Source organism: Drosophila hydei, unplaced genomic scaffold, assembly GCF_003285905.1.
Source record: "Drosophila hydei strain 15085-1641.00,03,60 unplaced genomic scaffold, DhydRS2 tig00008119-arrow-pilon, whole genome shotgun sequence".
Classification (NCBI taxonomy): domain Eukaryota; kingdom Metazoa; phylum Arthropoda; class Insecta; order Diptera; family Drosophilidae; genus Drosophila; species Drosophila hydei.
Window position 1 is genome coordinate 2,249,799 of NW_022045830.1, and position 22,870 is coordinate 2,272,668.

At 36.1% G+C, this 22,870-nt stretch overlaps 3 protein-coding genes across 4 annotated transcripts; 2 read left to right on the forward strand and 1 right to left on the reverse strand.

Moving 5' to 3' along the window:
* Positions 1-310: 310 nt before the first annotated feature.
* LOC111594477 (carbonic anhydrase 2) lies at positions 311-11,179 on the forward strand. Of its 2 annotated transcripts, none has more exons than XM_023307780.2 (4): positions 311-489; positions 8,654-8,725; positions 10,084-10,242; positions 10,306-11,179. In XM_023307780.2, the coding sequence occupies exons 1-4, from the start codon at positions 468-470 to the stop codon at positions 10,962-10,964; spliced, it is 912 nt and encodes a 303-aa protein (XP_023163548.1). In that variant the 5' UTR covers positions 311-467; the 3' UTR covers positions 10,965-11,179. The 2 variants fall into 2 exon arrangements, with proteins under 2 accessions (XP_023163548.1, XP_023163546.1); XM_023307778.2 differs by lacking the exon at positions 311-489 and adding an exon at positions 8,447-8,495.
* A 6,277-nt stretch (positions 11,180-17,456) lies between these two features.
* On the forward strand, positions 17,457-18,516 carry LOC111594608 (putative uncharacterized protein DDB_G0268364). The gene is made up of 2 exons (XM_023307984.2): positions 17,457-17,471; positions 17,587-18,516. Exons 1-2 carry the CDS (start codon positions 17,457-17,459, stop codon positions 18,499-18,501), a joined length of 930 nt encoding a protein of 309 aa, XP_023163752.2. The 3' UTR covers positions 18,502-18,516.
* A 2,301-nt stretch (positions 18,517-20,817) lies between these two features.
* Positions 20,818-21,782, reverse strand: LOC111594581 (chymotrypsin-2). Its single transcript, XM_023307938.2, has one exon. The coding sequence runs from the start codon at positions 21,774-21,776 to the stop codon at positions 20,937-20,939; it is 840 nt and encodes a 279-aa protein (XP_023163706.2). The 5' UTR covers positions 21,777-21,782; the 3' UTR covers positions 20,818-20,936.
* Between the last annotated feature and the right edge of the window lie 1,088 nt (positions 21,783-22,870).

Genomic DNA, 22,870 nt, shown 5'->3' on the forward strand with positions numbered 1-22,870 from the left:
AGCTCCATTTTGTGGTCTTTTTGCTAGTGCGAAATATAGCGAGAGAGTGAGGGAGAGCGAGCATAGAATACCCCGAAAAACAGCCAACCTGTATGTGCCCATGCCATAATCCAATCCAATTCTTACCGTCTCTCTGCGTGCAATTGTGTGCGTCTTTGCATGTGTGTGTGCCTGTGTTTTTGTTGTATGTGTATGTGCACACTTATTCGCCCGATGCTCGTACGGCATTCAGTAATCATTCTGTGCTGTGGGCTGCGGGTTCACTTCTTCGTATCGGTTCGCCTCGGTTTTGGTTATAAAAGGCGACGATTCCATTTTAGTTTTATGGAGTTGTCATTGAGCTCGCAAGGGATTCGAGTCCTTAACAGTCGCTCTTTAAACTAATACAAATAAAAGTGCAAGTGTGTGAAAAATAACAGTTAAATTCAATTAAATTCCGTAAAAGAATTTAAAAATATTAAATAGAGATGCATTTCCTTGCCGTTTTAGGTAAATTTTAAAAATTAATTTCAATAGTTTTTGCATTTGTTTCACGTATTCATAGTTCTAAGTTCTAAGGTATTTTTGCCAGTATGCTGGAATGCTGCAATAACGAGTGTAATTATATGTGTTTCGAACAGACATTCTTCAGATTTGTTCTACAAAAGTTTTCCATTACCAAAAATGCGAATTGGCACGTCTCACGCTTTATATAGCCTGCTCTTAAGTCACAGGCCCATTGTTGCTCAGTGGAAACACTTTTGATCTCACTTCGATAATTCGCAATTCAAGAAAACGTTTATAAATTTGAACAATCTTTGAAGTTGTGAACATTTTATTGGATTAATGAAAATTACTTATATGTTATCATTTTTTAGTAAATCAGTTTCTGCTATAAATCGGGGAATTTTCCTCTTCATTTAGCTAATTAAAAAAACATAACACATAAAACACATAGTCAAAGCTGTTGAAAATCAGATAAAATTGTCGACTCACGTAACTTCTGAAGTACCTTGACATCATGCGTCACATAGAGTTACAATAAACATAGGTAAACAATAATCTATTAGGCAATTTGACAGAATTTTATTATCAATTGTCTAACTGTTAAGCCCAAGCAAAGCGTTCAAACATGCCAGATAACTCGGACTCTTGACTCAGCGGTGCCTATAAAATCTGGCAAATAGCCGCGCCCTCCCACTGACCACACACATATTGATAGGGTCAGTGTAATCAAACATGAATTGAACTCAACACTCGTAAAGGTTCCCCTTGCGGGTGTCAGCTGTTGGTAAGTTCTCGATCAGTTCGTGATCAGTTTTCAATCAGCTCTCAATGGAAAGCAATAGAAACAATACTAGAGTATATAGTCATCGATTAGTAAGCTTGTACCCTCGATCAGCTCTCGGCCATTAGATCTCCTTGAGTTCAAGGTCACATCTGAAACACATCTATATAGCACTTTTCAAATATTTTTCTATTATTACTCAATAAGGATTTTGAGCTATTCCTGATTCAGATCTTGATTCACTCTTGAGCTGTTATAGATCAGTTTGGCAGATTCTCTGTTCTTGATCAGTTCTCAACAATAAGTTTAGCATGTCTCGATTACGATTAGGAATTAGTTCTCAGTCAAGTTTCCAGGCGCTCTTGAGCTAATTTTTCCTTCTGAGTCAGTTTTCGTACAGTTCATGAGTAGTTCTCGATCAGTTCTCTCAATCAGCGATATCGATCACATCTCGAGCTCTCCTCAGGCACTCCTCTAATTTGGCTCACCTAATCGAAGTGCGCTATAAAGCAATTTTGTTTGCCTCAGATTGAGTTTCGCAAATCGCTGATAAAGCTGTGCAAAAATAAAGCACTTTGATAAGCGGCCATTGGGCATGCATAAGCACATATTAAACAATTATTTGGGAATTATAAGTATAAAGTTTTATAGTCGCGCTCGCCGCAGAGACAGATTCGATTTCGATTCCGATTCCGATTTGCGACTGTAAAACTTAATAACAAGGCACGCCATGATAACGCAGTAGCGCGTTCCGAGCTTCTGGGTTTTTGTATTAAAGATTAGCAGAGATTTTGGTTAAAGATATAGTGGGCCAATTATATATACCTGTGTGTCGTTCATGTTATTAAATGATTATACAACGGCAACCGCAACGGCATCGCCGCTGGCAGTGCGTCAATTGGTTATTTTGCTTTGATAATTGCTAATGAATCAAGATATTTATTTGCTCTACTATGTAATGAGTTTTTCTTCAAGAGGCTTCCTCTCCGATAGCTGCAACACTGATTGCTGTGCATTAAAAACAACTCAACTTGAAAACTATCAACTTCAGATAACACGAAGATTTCGCATGCATGAAAATGATAATGCAAATCGTCATTTGTTTTCCAATTGAAGTGCAACAAACCGTGTGAAAATCATCACAATTGACACGACCCTCAACCCCGGGACGACTGCCTATAGATAGTTTAGCTATCAGCTTCCGTTTTACATTGATAGCTATATATATTCACGTATATATATAAAGACAATCGGCAATCAGTTGCAATGTACTACTTAAACTCAGTGCTGATTTGTGCTTATCAGCTGTTTGTTTATAACTTATAATTGCATTTTGAGTTCTTTGATATGCGTGAAGAACAGGCCAGGCCAGCCCACTTCCATCAAAGTTGATGGAAAGTTTTCGCATTGCCATCGATCTTTGTCATAAAATCTGGTACTTAAATAATAAACTCATTCATAACAGCCAAAATAAAGCATAGACCACATTTATTTCGTGCAATCAGCTCAGTTAATTGGCATTTGGCAACGTCTTCCTTCGTTCACAGTCCAGAGTCAATTGAATATGGCCAGAGATAAAGCGTAGGCTTAGTTACGTACGAATCAATCAATTTCATAACTAAACTAAGCGCAAAGTAATATGCTCATTTCATACTTCATGAGCGGGCATCAAATGTCTAATCAATCTTGTCAACATTTTGAAATGTAAATTTGACTATAAGTCAAATTTGATAGGCTTAATATATAACTTATTAAATGACTTATATTGATTAATGAATATTTTTTACGATAATGAGATATACTATAAATAGAGTAGTACAAATTCTAATCAATCTAGATCAGAGTTCATCAGGTTGTCAACATCTTGAATATACTTTCATTGATCTAGAATAAGCAATGACTAATATGAATGATAATGCTAATATGACAGAATGCTCAAGTAGTCTAGACTGCATCCAAAGTTCAAGTAGTTGCGGACATATTTAATATCAAGTTCAACAATGAAACATATTTTAATTAACTTTTGTATTCGATTTCTTTGATGAATAATCATAGTGATGATACTTATGATACTGACAATGAATGAAAAGTCAAAATTGCTATCAGTTCATATATATAAATATTCGTTATTTGTTAGAAATTTAGTTTCAAATATAACAATTAAACAGATGTATGAGTAGTAATAATAATGATAATCATCATAGTTTATACGTCAAAGTGTTCATTCAGTCTAGACTTGATGCCATCAAGTTCAGCAATGAAACATATTTTAATTAATTTTTGTATTCGATTTCTTTGATGAATAATTATAATGATAATACTTATGATACTGACAATGAATGAAAAGTCAAAATTGCTATCAGTCCATATATATGTATAAATATTCATTATTTGATAGCAATTTAGTTTTAAGTATAACAATTTAAGTATAACAACAGATGTATGAGTCGTAATAATAATGATAATCATCATTGTTTATACGTCAAAGTGTTCACTCAGTCTAGACTTGATGCCATCAAGTTCAACAATGAAACATATTTTAATTAATTTTTGTATACGATTTCTTTGATGAATGAATAATCATAATGATTATGATATTGAGAATGAATGAATAGAAAAAACTGCTATCATATGTTACTGATGAATGATATATGCTGATGAATGAGTAATAGTAATAACAATGCTAATGATAATGCTAATAGTTTAAGTGACAGAAAGTTCATTTAGCTTCGACTCATTGCACAGTTCAAGTAATTTTAACTAAATATATTTAAAATATTTTGTCATATTATGAATGAGTAATGCTAATGAGTAACAAAAATTTGACAGTTCTAGTAAAATGTACAGAGCGAGTTTCGAGTTTTATCTTTGCTTTTTTCGTCAGCTTGCATTTCCTTAAGATTGGCTATCAGTTTGAACGTATTCACATGACCCGCACTGTATGATAATAATTTCTATATTGGCGTTATCAAGAACGCCGTGTGATAATCGCATAAAACAGAGCGCACTCCCGAAAATCGTTTATCAGAGCGAACGACTTTGATTATAGTGGATAATATAAGAAATGTAAATACATTTTACAATATATGGAAAATCACTGAGAGGGGCGTCTGGCGCGCAGTGAGTAGGCGAAAAAAGTGGATAGGCCTTCGCCAGAATGGCAATAGCTGATGCCATTTTATCGCGACGAATGCAAAACTGTCTCAATTGTTTTCAGCTGACATGGCCAAAAAAGTGCGGACAGCTGCTATAAACAACAGCAGCAGCCGCCAAATCGAGTCGAATGCCACTTGACAACGCGTAGCCTGTAGCCTGAGAAACTGACTAAGCGAACACATATCCCGTTGTCAAATCTGGCCAAACGCATGTCAGCTTTGTTGCTAAAGTTGACATGTGCATCGCTCTGACACTGACAGACGCTGAGACAAGGCAATTGTGGCCGCGGCTCAGCATTTTTAGTGCCAAGATCGAGAAAACGTTTAGCTATGACGCTTTGGGTACGCTCGACTGGCACATCTCCTGTAACTAATGCAGAGCTGTACTTTTGCTTAAGCAAGTCCAATGACATCTTCTGCTAATTAATAGAGAAGTATTAGGTCGGTGTGTTGAGCAGGGAATGATTTCTGATGCATATCGATTACATGGCAATTGAAAGGGATTTAAATTGATATCTTAAATATGGGATTTTTTTAATTCCTCAGATTTGTGGGAGCATGATATGCTCAGAGCACAAATTAGATTATAAATATAGAGCTATAGAGATAGTCTCGCGGAATTGAAGTTGATAAAGATATATATATAAGCCTTAGCTATAGAAGACTTCATTACCTTGTCGAAGTGGCTTCAAATCGGTATACCTCTCTCAGCTCTAACTCTATTTCTTATAGGGCATACAGTGTTTTTAAAATAAGTTGCATATTTCGCATTTTGCTCTCTCTCTCTCCATCTCTGTCGCGCTCTCAACTTTCTCGCTCTTCTGTGTTTTGTGCAATTTTTCGCATTGTTTTGGCATCCGCGATGCAATTATCGTTTTGTTGGCAGTTTTGTTCAACACTCCGGGTAATTGTTACGCCACCTCCCCAACGGCTGCCACTGCCCCTTTTAACAAGTTTTAATTGCTTTTTGGTTGCATGCGAATCTTAATTACAGTCTGCCCTATGTTGCATGTGGCTGCTGCTACTGCTGCTGTAATTAACTATATCAGTTCGTATCTGACATCCGATAGATACTCGCTCTCCTATATCGTTTAAGTATCTAATAATTTAGCTGAATTTTTGCTGCAATTAAAATATTTCAGCTGGAATTAGTTGTGCTTCATTTTAATCTGTTTGATTGAAATGTGAAATTGAACTCCATATATGCCTGAGGGCTCTTCACTTTATTATCTCTCATATAATTATGATTGATGACAGGTGTTAAAGGTGCTAAATGTTATCAGCAGCGGAAATGATTTGGCAATTGAAAGGAGGAGCAAAGGCTAAGCAACTAGACATATTGCACCGGAGTATAAACTGCTTTGGAAATGCTTAAGCTCTTATATACATACATAGGCACATACACGCACACACACACACACTCACACATCTACATTTGCTTCGCTAATTGCTTTTACTCGGCCTACTCTCCCACACTATGTGAGCTGTGTTATTAAATAACTTTGCTTCCACTTGTACAATCTTTATGAAATTTTCAGCGCGTAATTATGACATTCAAATGTGTGAATGAGGCATTCCAAGTTGAATATAACAAATCAGGCAGATATATTAATATTTGGTTATGATAAAGAAATGGTTTGAGTATTTTTAGTTCATCTACAATCGATCGAGCTGAGTCGAGCTGCCTTTCCCTCCATAAACCTATATTTGTTTCATTCTTTTGCTGTTTACCATATCTGGGTCTATGGGTGAATAAAGAGTTGACCATGGCTAGTTAGAATTAGTTTATCGTTCTGCTTAGGAACTTAGTCATACATATACAACCTCTTTTGCTGACGTTTATAAATTATATTATATTTTTTTTAACAATTTTCAATGCGTTTGAGGATCGATCAAAAGAAGACATTGCCGATTGAATTCAATATATATATTTTTTGAAAATCTTTATTCCTTTATATTTTGAGAGTAATCAAAAAAGTGATCAAAATAAGTTAGTTTATAAAATAGAAATATAAATATCAAAACAAAATATATATAAGAAATATATTAATATATATTGAGACATTTTAATAAATATATGAGAATCAAAGACAGTTGCAAAATATTTAACGCCAAATATATATAGTATATACCATTTAGTTAATTGAAAACTATTCCACTTTAAGTAGCAATAATTTTTGTTTAATTCTACATACTAAAATAATATTTTAAAATTAATTAGAAAGCGGATCGCTCCTATTGATATAGCCTCTTTTAAATTGGGCCATAAAATAAATGTTTTCTATGCGAAATGCTTGTCTGTTTGGTGAACTCATTTGTCTGCAAAGCTATAATTGGTTTCTGCAATTGGAAACATCAAAATCTCATTAGACATGTGCACAATAGCACTCAGACATAGATATACATGCATCAGTGTAAAAACTGGCGTACATTGTCTAGAATTTCTAATTGAAAAGATTTCGAGTTCCGGCATCAGCTGTTGGGCACGTGCTTCGAAGAAGAAAAAACTCAAATAAACTATATAGCACATTTCGCAAAACCATAAATCCAGAAAAATTGTTTTCTTAGCTGCTGTCGTCATTTGGGTGAAAGCATATATAAGATATATCTATATATATATGTACTATATAGCTCATTCTATTTTCTTCTAATGTCAAATGGCAGCATAGATATTTGAAAGATTTGGCAAATCGTAAATCAGAAGCTTTTCTTTTCCATGTATTTTTACGATCGTTTTTATTAACCCCTTGATGGCTATATAAACACTTTGAGAGCTATGCGAACGGGTCAAAATGTATCGTTAACGACACATATATCTTAAAAAATTAAAAAAGAGTCTTCAATTCGCACACCATCAACTTTTGGGTTGACATATGCTGATGCTTAGCTGCCAAAATGCTTTTAAAAAATCCAATTCGAGTGAAAAATACAGAAAAAAATATACATTTTGCTTATATTGCAGATTTTTGTGTGCTTCAATTGGGTAGACTAGTTTCTTGAAATCGTATGTTGATGGCAGCGGTAGGTTTCTAAATGCAAAAAGTGTATATATATATATATATAGGAAAAGTATCTTATATAAAGTTGTTTAGCAAGAGCTGAGTAGCCAGCTCTTAATGAGTTGAGCTGAGTTAGCTCAGTCTGACTTGGGGTCTACTTGGGTACTTTCTACTTGCTTATCTAACACGTTTTTCTTTCATGAAACAGATTTTGAGACTTCAATAACTTCAGAGTTATCAGAGCTAAATGCATCAAATTTAGCTTGAAGAAATACTACAAAAATCATTTATATATTATTTTCAATGGCTTTTGCATATTATCTACTTATCTCCATTTCTTCTTAAGTGCTTTAAGAGCTAGAGATATCAAATTTGCCATGTAGTTGCAGTGGCATTGGCAGGCTGCCGTTTAGTAAATATAAACACATCTAGTCCTAAATAACTTTTGCACGCGTGTAAGTTTAATATAAAGTTTCCTTTATATGGCTACTGTTGATGGGGATTGATTTGGAGACTGGTTAAACTCTAGAGATGGTTAGTTAAATACTTAAGCAGCTTATCTGTCAGACTAAGCAAATGCCAAGCATTGCGTATCTAAAATCTTTCTTATAGATGCTTGTATCTATGCCTTGCTCCATTTATAAGTCAACTAGGCAATCGGCCAACGAGTTCTACTGAGTATATTCAATAGTCACCCACTTTGAAATTTTATTTATGTTATGCAAACATTTGCAAATGCAATTAAATTATAATATAATTCTCAAATATATGCATGGTATACATTATGTTTATAGACGAGCTGCCGCTGCCGCTGCTGCTGCTGTTGCTGCCGCACGGCGACATCATAAATTCGGGGCATTATTTTTAGTTTGTTTAGCCGGCCAAAGTCAAGTGCAAGGTGCTACGGCGCGGCTGTTGACGTTGCCAAAGAGTCGACGTTCACAACATTATGTGTAGTCTATATAAAGCTCTTCTGCTGCCCTTCTTTGTTCATTTAACTTGTCTTTTATGGCACACATTGCACATTCTGTGCCATTTTGATGGTCGGAAAACGTGTTCGACGCAAACTTTTATGTCGGTCAAGTTGAAGTGTACCCAGAAAATAAATAATTACATATTTTTAAACACACGCATGAGCATGAAAAGCCTAATGAGTGCATTACACTTGTTGCTCATGCTCAAGTCTTACACGGCGTATACTTAATGTTTGACTTTTTCTTTATTTATTGCAGCTTGCAGCTTTTTGGCCCTCAGCGCCGCCAGCGAATGGGGCTATCCAGACCTGGACAACAACCAGGATGAGCGTAAGTAGAGCCAATAAAAGATATGCATGTGTGTGTGTGTATGGAGGTATATCTAAATTCGAGTTCATTGCGGAACTCATTGAAGCTCGTATTAGTTAATCAACGCGCATTTGCATAGTCGCCGCTTTCGGTCGTGGCTCAGCTGATCATAGTCAAGTGTCTCCCATTCCAATGCCCAGTTTTGATAGCTCTACAAATAGCGTTTATCTAAATTGTGCCAAATTGCCGTGCACACAAATTCGAAAACGACAAAGTAAATGAACTTAAAACAAGACATGGAATTTGTTGAATACGAATTGAGGCAGCTGTAATACCCTAGGGCAGTAATACGATAAAGATAACTAAGAGATGCGAGATAGGGTGAGTGAAGGAAGGAGAGAGATAGAATGCGATGGAGAGAGAGTGAGAGATATCGAAGGAGGGGTAGAAAGATAGAGAGACAAAGAGATGGGGAAATAACGAGAGGAAGAAAGACTAAGAGAGAGAGGAAATGAGACAAAGTAATAGAGAGAAAGACAGACCGAGAGAAGGTAAGAGAGAAAGTGAGAGACATAGAGAGATAGAGAAATATCGGGAGAGTGAGAGCGAGACAAAGAAAGGAAGGGAGCGAGTTAGAGAGACAAAAAGAGACAAGAGAGAACGAGGGATGGAAAGAAATATATATTGAGTGACAGAAAGAAAGTGTGAGAGAGAAAACCAGACAGAAAAAGACATAGAGAGAGTGAGACATATTAGGAGAGATTAACAAATAATGATGGAAAGAGAGGAATAGAAAGAGAGAGAGAGTGGGAGAGACTGACAGATATAAAAAGAGAGGGAGAAAACGAGAAATACCTTTGGAACCTTCGAACTTACTTGACGCCTTTTCATCTGATGGAAGTTTCATTACATCGTCGATTTGGAGTTGTACCTCAGCAGTGAAACTTTCTATGCCTTAAATCATTTTTGAGCAGTTTTTCTAAATTCATTGTTCATACGAAAACAGTTTGTGTGACTAATGTCACCTCTGGCATCATGAGGTAGACAACAAAGTAATAAAAATGTGACAAGTTTAATGTTCAGATATAAATAATAGAACTGAATATCTATGCATATCTATAAACGCCATATTATGCATAATGTATATTATATATATTATACATATTATAGATATATATAATATGAGCGATCAATGATGATATATAATTAATATATTATACTATACACATGAGTTCGCCTTGGTCAATCTCTTACGTGGTCAACTTATTCCCTGCAGCGCAAAATAATTATTATTTATATCATTATTTATATAACAATCAGTTGGAGTTGTAATCATGCTCTTTATTTATGAAACTCTTTATTTGTCCTTATATTTATAGCGTTTCCCAAGTGGGGCGGTCTGTGTGACACTGGCAGAAAGCAGAGCCCCATCAATTTGCATGTGAAGGGCGCACTGAAAGGCGAGTTCACTCCACTCAAGTTTGAGAATTACGACGAGCATCAAGGCGCACTGCAAATGGTCAACAATGGACACTCAAGTGAGCAGTCACCGTGGCCCATATATTCAAATTTAGCATTACTTAATTCAATTTGATTTGCAGTTCAACTCTCTGGCTTCGCTCACGATCTGACGCTGAGCGGCGGCGGCCTGGCCAACGACTTTGTTGTGGAGCAAATCCATATGCATTGGTGGTCGGAGCATACTATAAACGACATACGCTATCCACTGGAGGTGCACATTGTGCACCGCAACAAGATCTATCCCAACATCACTATGGCAGCCAACTTCAAGGATGGCATCACGGTGATCGGCGTGCTCTATCATGTGTCCAATACGCCCAATGATGCCATCGGCAGCATCATCAAGAGCCTGGACAATGTGAAGAGCTATGCACAAATGAATGTGCCCACCCATGTGGCGGATAGCCTGGCCGTGGACGATCTGGTGCCCAGTGTGGACACATATTTCACATACGCTGGCTCCCTGACCACGCCCACCTGCGCAGAGGCCGTCACCTGGATAGTGCTGACGAACACGTTCCCAGTGACACTCGATCAGGTGAATCAGTTCAAGGAGATTGAATACAAACAAGACAAACAGCTCCACAACAACTATCGCGAGCTGCAGAGCGAGAATAATCGCGCCCTGGTCCTAGTGCAGCAGCAGCAGCAGCAGCGGGACTCAGCCGGTAGGCTATCCGCTCAAGGCTTAGGTCTAATAGTGCTGCTGGGTGTGGCAGTGCGCCAACTGCAGCTGTAATCTGTGCAAACATGAGACAGCTAGATAGATACCAAAGACCCAAATCCAAACCAGAGAGCAACGACATACCAGACACAACTTATACTCATTATTTGAAAGCAGGATTCAAATAAATTCATATGAAATTTCAACTAGTCAATTGATGTGACATTCAAAGCATGTGCCTTAAATTTAAACTACATTTAACTATATAATAAAGAAAACTTTTATAAGCACTTCGACATGCGTTCTATTTTTGCGTTGTATGGTCAACGCTGCGTATGCGTAACCTGTTCAAAGTTCAGAAGTACGGACTTTACAGGTTTCAACTTGTTGCAAATTTGCTTTAATAATTGCCGCATAAATACCTCCATCGAATATCTAATTATAGCTGTTGAGCACATATGTATAGTGTCATTAGGTTTATTTTTATTGTTCATTGTGATTCTGTGAATGTGGCACGAGCTGGTCAACTTTATGGATTTAGTATAGTTGACCATAGGCACGCGATAAAAGAAAATCACCTGCTGACTTGCTGTGTGACTAAATATAATACAGATAAGCATTAGACTCATTGTCAAGTGACCAATGAAATCCGCAGATAACATTAATGGACAGTTATTATCGGTTACTTTATAAGGTACCAAAATAGTATGGGTATATGACTGCAATGCAGTTTGATTCTTTTAAATTGCTGATTACTTGTTGTTGATTATTGTTAAAGAATAATTAGCGTGGCCAAATTTATTGGTCCAACTTTACAGCGATTTGGCTGATGAAATTCGATTTAAATTATTGATGGGGTCTAAAGCAAAGTTGTAACATATATGTATATAACGAAACATATTAAAGGTAATTCAGTTTTTTTTTCAAAGTTTCTTATCAATATGTCTTACATTTATATTAAAGTTGTATATAAATTAAATTTGAGTTAAACTTTGCTCAGCAAAAAACCGATGCATGAAGTCATTGACTGGTCAAGCAACTAATTGAAATATAGATGGCGCTATTATAAAAATGCCTAAAAGCATGCAACACTTTTTACTCGTATGCTTGCATACCTTACTTTCGATTTGGTCTCTGCTTCGATTTATTAATATATTTGTTACTCACGCTTTCCAACTAGTTTCGTTTATTTTAATTTGAAATTTAATACATCATTTATAAATATTAATAAATTCGGTTTAAGCTTAGCATATTAGATTATTGACAACCATTTGTTTTATCATTATGTATATTTTATACTATTATGTATATTTTATACTTATGTTCCAATAACTTTTTTGCTTACATTTACAAGCGTCAATTTTTTTTAATTTGGTTAATTTTTATTTTGGTGGCTTTCAATATTGGTATAAAATTTGAGACTTATGATGATGAACAAACATTCTAGAATCAAAGATGCCACCTAACCACTCCTAGACACATTTGCATTATAATAAATTATAAAATACTATTAAACAAATTAAGTTTAGCCTAGTCATATATATTTTCTCTGAATTAATCTCTTAAAATTTTTATCGATATTGTTTTACAGATTTGCTTGTCCTAAAGAAATTTCTAATTGAAAATATTTGCTTAGATCTTAATGAATATGTTTCAACTATAGTATATTAAAATTATTTAAAAGTTATTCTAAAGTTGGTCCAAATATTGATCATAATAAAATATTGATCAGCCTCTCAAATTTGTCAACCAACATGATTTCACAATTTTCTGTATGCTTTCAGAGTTTCTTTAGAAAATAAGTAATGTTCCGCCTTCTGCTACGATTCATTAATAACTTTAAAATATAAACTAGTCGCATTTAAATAGACATTTCTCTGCTTTTAATGAGATATAGGATGTTGCCGTAAGGCTAAGCCACTTAATTGATATTAAATGCTTATAAATCAATCACAAGATAATTCCATATATATTTTCGAGAGTGACGCGAGAGCTATGAAATCAATTTGAATTCATTCATTAATTTGTAGCTGCCTCGACTCGTTTTAGCTGTTTAGAGACAACGTTTTAGCTGGCGTTTTAGGCATTTTGTGTGATTTGTCAATGCAGAGTAAAGAGTATAATTAATCTGAAATCATTTTGAGGCCAATAATCAATTGTGCATTAGTCATTCGAGCACCTAATCAAATGCCTGTCCTACACTCTAGTCTGACGCAGACCTGTGCCTAAGTGTATGCCTATGCGTGTAATCCCCAACCACGTCGTATTACCACAGCGAACAAAAGCCAATGTCAAAATCTGACAGTGTGAAGCGTTAGCTACACAATAAATTAATAAATTAAACAAAATACACACAGAGAGAAGAAGCAGCAGGTAGAAGAGCTTGTTACGAAAATTCAAATTTATGCCGCGCCTGCATTCACTTTTTATTTATATTTTATCAACACGACGTATTATGTTTTAGACTAAATTAATTTTTTTCAGATAAGCTCAGCTCTTGATTTAAGATTTGCGAAATGCGCTTAGCCCAAATGAATGCAAAACCCTTCGGTTTCACATTACGAGCGGAAGTCGATCGGAGATTGTTTTTAAATATATTTAAACGTAGAGAGGAGACTATATATTTAGACTTTGAAATTGTCGAAGTGGGCATATTGGTTTTAGAGAGAAGTTTGTTGGCTAAGGTGTGTATATATGACTATAATTAACTGTTAGGGGATATAGTGATTTATCAAACAGGCAGAAGAGCTGGGTTGGCTTAAGAACATATATAAGTCGGGTGTATTTTTTATAGTAATACAAGTTTGAATTATAATAAAGTAAACAAATATATTATAAATATCAGTTATTAAAAATCAAATGCTATGACATTTATGTTTCTATATAGTGTTAGCCATGTCGAAATATCTAAAAGAACATATTTTACATAACAAAAAAAAAACATTTTTAATATCCGGGCATCTTCCAGTCAGATACTGCCGTCTAGAGCACTCTTACTAATTTTTGCATATTTATTAAATGTGAAGCAAACGATTTCCCCTTCCAATGCGCCACTTCGCTTTGGGTCATGCCTTTTGGTGCAAATGGCGTGAGAAAGTGTGAAACCAGTTTGCTTAGCTCCGGTTGGACACAGCTGGCAGATCTGAAGTAGCTAGTTGGGCTGAAACTGCATTCGACACTTGCATAAGTTGACCCATTTTATGCTTGGCTTAGTACCAGGCCACGAGCATTTGCTAAGAGCTGCAGCGTGGGATGTATCTACATAGATATTTGTATTTCCTTATCATAATTGGATTACATATAAATTAGTGGGCTGCACATTTATTTACCATAACTGTCCAGCTTAATTAACGAAGTCTTCAAGCTGATAATGATCGTTATGACAACCCATTTCCGTTTAGCCCTAAACTAAACTAAACTGAAACTGAAGCTGAATTGGAAACGAGAGCTTTCAAATTGACAAAGTGATTTACCTTCACTTTTGTGTATCGCAACTGGCTAATGGCTAAATTTAGATTATATGTATATATATATATATATATATATATTTTTTTTTTTTTATATATATATATACACATGTATATTTACGATATGTGCGTATTTGTATCAATTTGGCGCATTTAGAGTTGACAAATTTATTGTGTGTGTCGATATGGCTGCACACAATAACAAAAGAGACCTTGATGTTATCTTTACAGCACGCAAAATACGGAGGCTGCGCCGTCTCTAGCGTCTCAGCTTCCAAATCCGAAACCATTTCCACTTCCATTTGCATTTGCATTTGGCCTTTTACGTTTGCAGCTGGTACAGTCCGCATGGTGGATCGATTGTAATCGATTGTAACCTCGTCGCTATCAACCGATATTTGCATAACAAATGACAAACGCTCGAGTCATTCAACTTCAATGCAAATATTTCCAGAAAATTGCGAAGTTTTCGTTGTTTTTATACCCTGATCCCATTAAAAATGGGAAATCAGGGTATAATGGTTTTGTGCAAATGTATGTAACAGGCAGAAGGAGGCGTGGCAGACCCCATAAAGTATATATATTCTTGATCAGGACGACAAGCCGAGTCGATTGAGCCCTGTCCGTCTGTCTGTCTGTCCGTCTGTCCGTCTGTCCGTCTGTCCGTCTGTCCGTCTGTCCGTATGTGTGAACGCGTGGATCTCAGCATCTATAAGAGCTAGAGACTTGAAATTTTTTTTGTAGGTCCGTGTATAGCACGCGCAGGTCAAGTTTATTTCAAATATTCGATAACTATTCGCATTTAATTGTTATCGAATAAAAACATTATTGAAATGCAGTAAATAAATTATATCTCGAACGTCTTAAGAGCTAGAGCCTCCAAATTTTGTATTTAGTCTTATGTATATTTTATGCAATTTTGATTTTTGTTGGATTTTGGATACCGGCTCCAAATTCCCCCAAATTCTTAGAATTTAAGTTAAGTTGGAACTAGGGCCATTATGTGAAGGCGTTTGCATCTCAACCAAGCCAATAGGATATGTAGATCATATGCTGAAAATTTCATTAAAATCCATTAAGTAAAACAGAAGTTATTAAACAAAACGTTTGGCCAATTTGCAAAAGCACATGTCAGCAGCGCCACGCGCACGCATTTTTCCTATGCGTGTGCACACATACATTCAAATGCGTGAATTCTTTTCTATTCCAAGAATTGAAATTGCGATTGAATTAAAGCTGAATATTAGCTGCTACTTATGTTCAAATTTGCAGCAGATCGAATAAGAAGGACAGCGGCTGCGTTGGTAGAGGCGCCGCTCGCATGCAGCTTGGTCCGGGTTCGAGTCCAGTGGAGATGAAATGTTTTTTATTGTTTTATTTTTAGTTATGAAGTGGCGGTGTTTGTAGTGTTTGTGCACGTTGCGCAAATAATCCGGGTTCGAATCCGGGTCTCGCAAAGTCGATTTTTATTTTTTTTCTTTTTTTTTTTTTAATACTCGATACAAACTACGGAAAATATTACAAAACTCAAAGGACTGGGATCAGGGTATCTCCTAGTCGGGCACCCCGACTAGAGCTTTCTTACTTGTTTCTTATCATTTTATGATTTGTTTAACAGCCTTTGTTTTCGTTTGACTTTTTCAAATTTATTTATTTTTTCTTGCCATAATTAAATTAAATTAATAAAATAATAATATTTGCCATGCAGAGTGTTCTTTTGTTAGTTGGGTTTTTGGACACGCTTTAAAAGAGAAACAATGGATTGTAAAAAGATGTTAAAGTGAGAGAAATATATGCGAATATGCGTAGATATAAAAATATAAATTTGTTATATTTTTTTGCCAACTTTAGTATATTTGATTCTCATATACACACATATATATATACGTAATGTATTAATGTATAATATGTATATATATTGACAAATATATACATCTTATTTTTAGTTTACTTCGAGTCCTTACGAGTATATATATATATATATATATATATATATATATATATATATAATACTCTAAATATAACAGCATGACCTAACAATATTAGTCTTAATATTTCAGCTTAACTTAAATATAATAATTTACCATTTCATGAGGAAAATTAAAAATTCTACAATAGGTTTAACTTGCATTTAATTTTAGTGAAAATAAATTTGTATGCAATAAAGTAGCTTGTTAGTAAAGTTCATTTATTTTTTCATAAAAATTAAAAATTTTGTGATAATATTTATATAGATCAAATACTTGCTTAATATTTTATTTAAATAATAAGTTGATTAATTAATTTCTGATTTTTGACTAGATGAATAATCTAGTCAAAAATTACTGAACAACGTAAGTCCCTTAAAACTTTCTAGCTATATATATGTATCTATATATATAAATATCACTGGGTAGATCATATGATTGACAGCTCTATGCTATGCTCAAACCCAATACAAATTTTTATTTGCCGGAATAACAAAATCTTTAAATCTAAAATAAACTTAAAGTTTACTTAAAATTGTTTTTAAATTTGTAACTCAACTGGGCTGTTGTTAAGTAGTTCCTAGCTCTAATCTTGAAAGTTGTCCTCTTCTCTTACTTTAAAAGTAGCTCTATAAAATTAGACTATATTGAAAGTGCGTTTCATTGATGTAAATCCATGTCAAACTAGGGTAAGGTAAAGGGTTAAGTCAACCAACAACTTTGTTTCGGCCATTGTCAGAGCGAGCTCCACTTGATTTGTTGGTCCAAAACAAAAGACAGTTTTGAGGCATAACAATAAGGCCCAGCTGCCACTTGCCACCCAAACGCCTCAATAGTTGCCTCTCACTCATACACACACTCCATCTCGCTCACCCTCGCTTGCTGTTTGCATATGAAATTTGGACTGTTGCAACTATTTTTTTTATTTTTTTATTGTTATTTTTTTATTATTGTGACTGCCGTTGCTGCTGTTTCATTATTTGTTTCCGATTATAAACTTGTTGGCTCGCTGCATGGCTGAGTATAAAAGGCGTTGTCAGCGCTTGACCCATCATCAGAGCCACTTGACCCACAGCCAGCTAGAGAGCAGCAGAGCCACAGCGAGCGCAACTAACTAAGTACCAAGCAGCAGCATGAAGATATTTGTGGTGCGTGTTTAATGGATTTAACTGGACACAAATAAATATATATATAAATATATATATATATATATAAATATCATGGATTATCAGTGCTCATAGAATACTTCTCTTTCTCCTTTAGACCGTTCTTGTGGCCGCTTTGGCCTTGGCCCGTGCCGACATCAGCCTCACGCAGCAGGGCTACAACTATCGTCAGCAGCAGCCAACTGTCGTGGCGCATTTGCTAAATCAGCAGCTGCAGCAGCAGCAGCAGCAGCAACAGTCGTCATCATCGCACCCCGTGCTGCCACCTCTGTCCGTGCCATTGCCCTATTTGCCACCTGTGGGCCACTACCAACCGCAGTTGCATACCACACAGGCACAGCGCCTGGCTGGTCCCTTACCCATGCCCGTCGGCTTCCCGGTCAACTTCCAGACTGCGCCGCTGCAACAGCATCGTCGATCGCGTCCACGCGCCCGTATTCCCAAGAAGCCAATTGTCACCAAGAACTTCTTCATACACACGGCGCCCGAGGAGTCCGACGATGAGATTCAGGATGAGCTGCAGCAGCTGAACCAACAGCCACGCAATCACTACAATGTGCTCTTTGTGAAGACGCCCGCCCAGACGAATCGCGCTGCTGCCTTGAATCTGGCCAAGAGCCTGAAGCAGGAGAAGACGGTGGTCTATGTGCTGGCCAAGAAGACGACAGCCTCTGACCTGCAGGATGCCATTGCCGACGCACCGCAGCACATCAACAAGCCGGAGGTCTTCTTCATCAAGTACCGCACTCCCGAGGAAGCGCTCAATGCCCAGCGCCAGATTCAGACCCAATACGATGCTCTGGGTGGCAGCTCCACCATCACTGATGAAGGTTTGGCGCCCATTACCTCCGTCGTCGGTTCTCTGGATCCGCCAGAGGAGGAAGAAGAGGAGCAGCAACAGCAGCAGCAGCAGCAGCAGCAGCAGCAACAGCAACAACAGGTCATCGAAACTGGCAGCGCCAACCTTAGTGGACCGATCAACAATCAGTATTTGCCCTCGAACCAGTTCTAAAGTATCTTCATTGCTCACCCACAGCGAATCTTAGTTAGTTCGTCCACATTCCAATTGAAACGCTCGCATTTTTCTGTTGTTTAATTTTATAAGAGAATTTATAGTTGTTTAAGCACATCTTGTAACCAATCCGTATTAAAGGTCTACAATTGTTGAAAAAAAAACCAGCTGAATTTTATTTTTATTTTTTTTTTAATTGCTGTTTTTATTTGCAATCTGTCTTATAGTAGACAATAAACAAATTTGATAACAACAATAGTACGTAACCGGATGGCTTAGGCTCCAGTGAGATCAATCCATATATTTACCTACCTTAAATATTTATATGATTTCAATTTTATGCTTTTTTGATCTCTGAGCAAGCGAAATAATTCATAAAAGTTGAAGTCCTTCTGGCCTTTCACTCTTTTTTCACCTATGAATGTGAATACGTATAATTCTTTCCAGCTGATACCTTAAATTATATATAATATTGATCAAGACAAAGACCATTAAAGACCATCTGTCTGTCCGTATGAACCAAGCAATTTCAAAGCTACAGACTTGAAATTTAAAATGCATATTCCAGTTGACTATAGCTAGTATGCCGTATCAACCCTTTGACTTAATATTGATAACAATCGAACCCAGAATTTCGAGTATTTCTAAGTCGGTCGACCCGACTCACTTTCACTTGATTTAAAGTCGATATTTCATAAAACTATATACTAAATAAGAACTGACCCTTTTAAAATTGGCTTTTAAAAAGTTTGTGGTAAACGTGAGAATATATTGAAGCCTCTGCTGATCTGTGGGTACACGAAATGTATATAAACAAATAAGAAAGCTGTAGTCGGGGTGCCCGACTAAGAGACACCCTGAACTCAGTCCTATCTGCGTATCCATAGCTATTAAAAAAAAAGACAAATAATAACCGACATCAGAATACCTAACTTCGAACCAATATCTCATACACAACGAGCATTAACTCTATCAATTAAATAAATAAATAAGATAATAAGTCATAAATATTCATTTTGTAATACATAAACCTAACAAACATTTGTCAATGTTATTGTTATGTAATATATTCATTTATATGTATAATATACATTTCTATATTCTTGTATTTAAATATTTTTAAATAAATATATATAAATATAAATATAAAAATATATAATATATACATATATATATAATATATAAATATATAAATATTTATAAGTAATTGTTTTCGTAAATATTTAATATTTACATATGTGCAAAACTATGATCTTATAAAATGAAAATTAAGAAAATTAAGAGATTCTCTGCCTATGACACACTTTGCAAACAACTTAACTATATAACAAGCAGCTATATAAAATAAAATACTATTAAATATTATTTATTTTATTAAATATAAGTAAGTTTAGTAACTAACAATTTGAAAGAGAACAAGGGAGCCCGAGTATTTGAATCGTAACTAAATTAGATTATGAAAATGATCATACAAAAATAATATTGCTAATGATCATTACGTTTATGGTAATTGGTAATTGTACCAGTAATCATGAACGTAAATGATCATTATTCCGAATGATTAATATGGCCAATGAACATTGCGACGAACTTTCTTATTATAATAACAATTAGTGTCTATTAATAATAATTAAAACTTAAAAAAATACTAAAAATTAAATATTTTACACAATTAAATATGAAATATTTATTAAACAAATAGACAATGATGAAAAACAAGAAAAACTTAAATATATATATATATTTACACAAAAAAACCTTTAAAATATTTATTTATACAAACACAATATTTATTAAATAAATACAAATTATTTAAACTTAAACAATTTAACAAAAAAAACTTAAATTTATTCACTATTTGCACTGAACCGCTGAGCGACTGACCTAGTCCAAGTCATGAACGTCACTGATCGCCCACAGCCGCTGCTGCGCCTTTTTATACCCAAAAGTCACTCAAAGGCAACTCCAGCAGAGATCTTGAGCTCTTTTTGAGTGAGAATCTACACTCAGCTTGATTTATGTTAGGAACAGAAGGAAAGGCGAACAGACAGAGCTAGTTATATACACAAAAGTTGACATTCTGATCGGAAATATATATGCTATATATATATATATACTTCATATATATGTGAATCAAATGTATTTTTTCTTGCTGCTGTTGAGCACATTTATTACTCTTACTTCTTTTACATGATATAAAAAAGACAAATATATAGAACTATGTAAACAGCTACTGATCTATATATATATATATATTTATATATATATATATATATATATATATATATATATTTTTTTTTTTTTTTTTGTGTGTTATGTTTGGTTTATTATCAACTTTATTAAGAGACTTCCTTGGTCTAATCTAAGATGTCATTTTACAAATGCACTTTATTTTTATATTTCTCTCTCTCTCTATCTCTCTGGGAAGTCCCTTCTTAATGACAATGGGATTTATTTCTCCAAGCTTTTAGCTCCTCGTTACCTGCAGCTGCCGCCGTCTCAAACAGACTGAGATGAGTGCGTATGAAGTCGTGATAGTAGGCAATGCTGGCACTGGCATCCGGCTTGCCTTTGGCGCAGGGCATTCCCCAATTGACAAGCGCCACGAGTTTGCCATTGTGCACCAGCGGCCCACCGGAATCGCCGTGACACGCGCCACGCCCTTTGTCATTGTAGGTGCAGACGTGGCCAATGTCCACGTTGCTGCTGTTGCCATGCGCCTCGCGGCACTCCTCGAAGGGCACATACTCCACCTCGAGGCGTTGCAGTTTGGCGGGCACCTCGCCGCCCAGTGAGAGGGTGCCCCAGCCGGTGAGCAGAAGCCAATCACCTGGCTGCAGTGGTTCATGCTCGAGCTGCACAGGTTGCGTGGCATTGTCAAAGACAATCGATTCGTTCAGATGCAACAGCGCTATATCGTTGCGATACTTGCGGGGCTCGTAGTCGCAGTGCTCAAGAATTGTGTCTACATAGTAGTACCTGGACACGTTATGCTTCAAGTCCTGGGTGCCTGTTAGCACGCGGAATGCTTCGGGCGTTTTGCCATGGATGCAGTGCGCAGCAGTCAAAATCCAGCGTTCTTCAATGATGGCGCCGCCACACGAGTGCTGGCCACTCGTCGCGCTCTGAAGTGAGATCTGATAGGGTGCCATGCCGTCGGGCGCATCCTCGCCGCCCACAATGCGCTCCCTGGTGAACTGTGGTGGATAAAGTATCTGCTCCTCCAGCTGCACACCAGCTACGAGCAGATTGATTGACAACAGCAGCAAAAGCATTCTGAATGTTAGCTTCAACTGCGTCTCGCATGCAACAGGCTGTTGCTTTTATGGCTTCTTGAAGGCAAGCTTTGGTATGTACATCACGTAAGCTCTAGATTTCCCTAAGGGGGTACCTATAAACCAGGTCTATGCTGATACGGTTGTTCACGTTGCGCGCACGATGATAAGCAGACATACAAAAGCATTCCCCAATGGCTACTACTAGCTCTACTTTGATTGTTTCCACTTGAAATTTCTTTGGCTTACTTAATCTATAGATAGGAATTTAAAGAGTGGCGCATAGCTTGCTATTTCGACTGTCAATAGAACCAGCGAAAAGCAAAGGGTTCCGGTTGTGATTGTTGTGTCGTTGTTCGCAGTAGTCACACAACATTTTCATTGTTTCAGCTAATGTCTGAGAGCAAAATTTTCGAAAGTTTTCCAAGCTAAAAAAGAGAAAAGAATTGATTACATCTTTTATACGGAAGGAGTATGTTAGTTCTATGGAGTCATTACCTAGGAGTAATAAGGTACATATCTAGGATTTTTTAGTATTTTTAAGCTTTATTTCTCCAGAGAATCGATAGATATAAACTTGGCTCATCTTTCAGCCTGCATTTTGCATTTGAAGGTTTTTCATGTGTTGAGTCAATTTGCATTATTTACTTCGCTCATGACATGGTTAACAAGCTGGGTGTGGTGGAATTTTCCATTAAAGCAACTCCATAGTAACTTGACTGGACTCGTGCAGCGACTGGACTCGCATTATCATACCGGAAGATTAGCTTGTCAGACTTTTTTCTTGGCATTTGAGTTCTATGCTATCAATTGCTATCGATAACGTTTCTATCTGATAGTTTCGTCAAGCTGAAGCAGTTCATATTATATCACATTGAATTGATTTCATCTAATGCATAACAAATGCTTCTTGTTACATGTTTTGGCAGTTAGAGTGGCAGCATGAACTTAAGCCAAGATTTTCTGGGTGACTCAAAATTCGATGTAGAAAATCTTTGAAATGCTGGCTTTTGACTAACTTTTCGTGCATGCTCGAACTTTTCGCTTAATTTTATGAATCTTATCAACCAAAGAGCTGACTGCCTTTGAGGAGT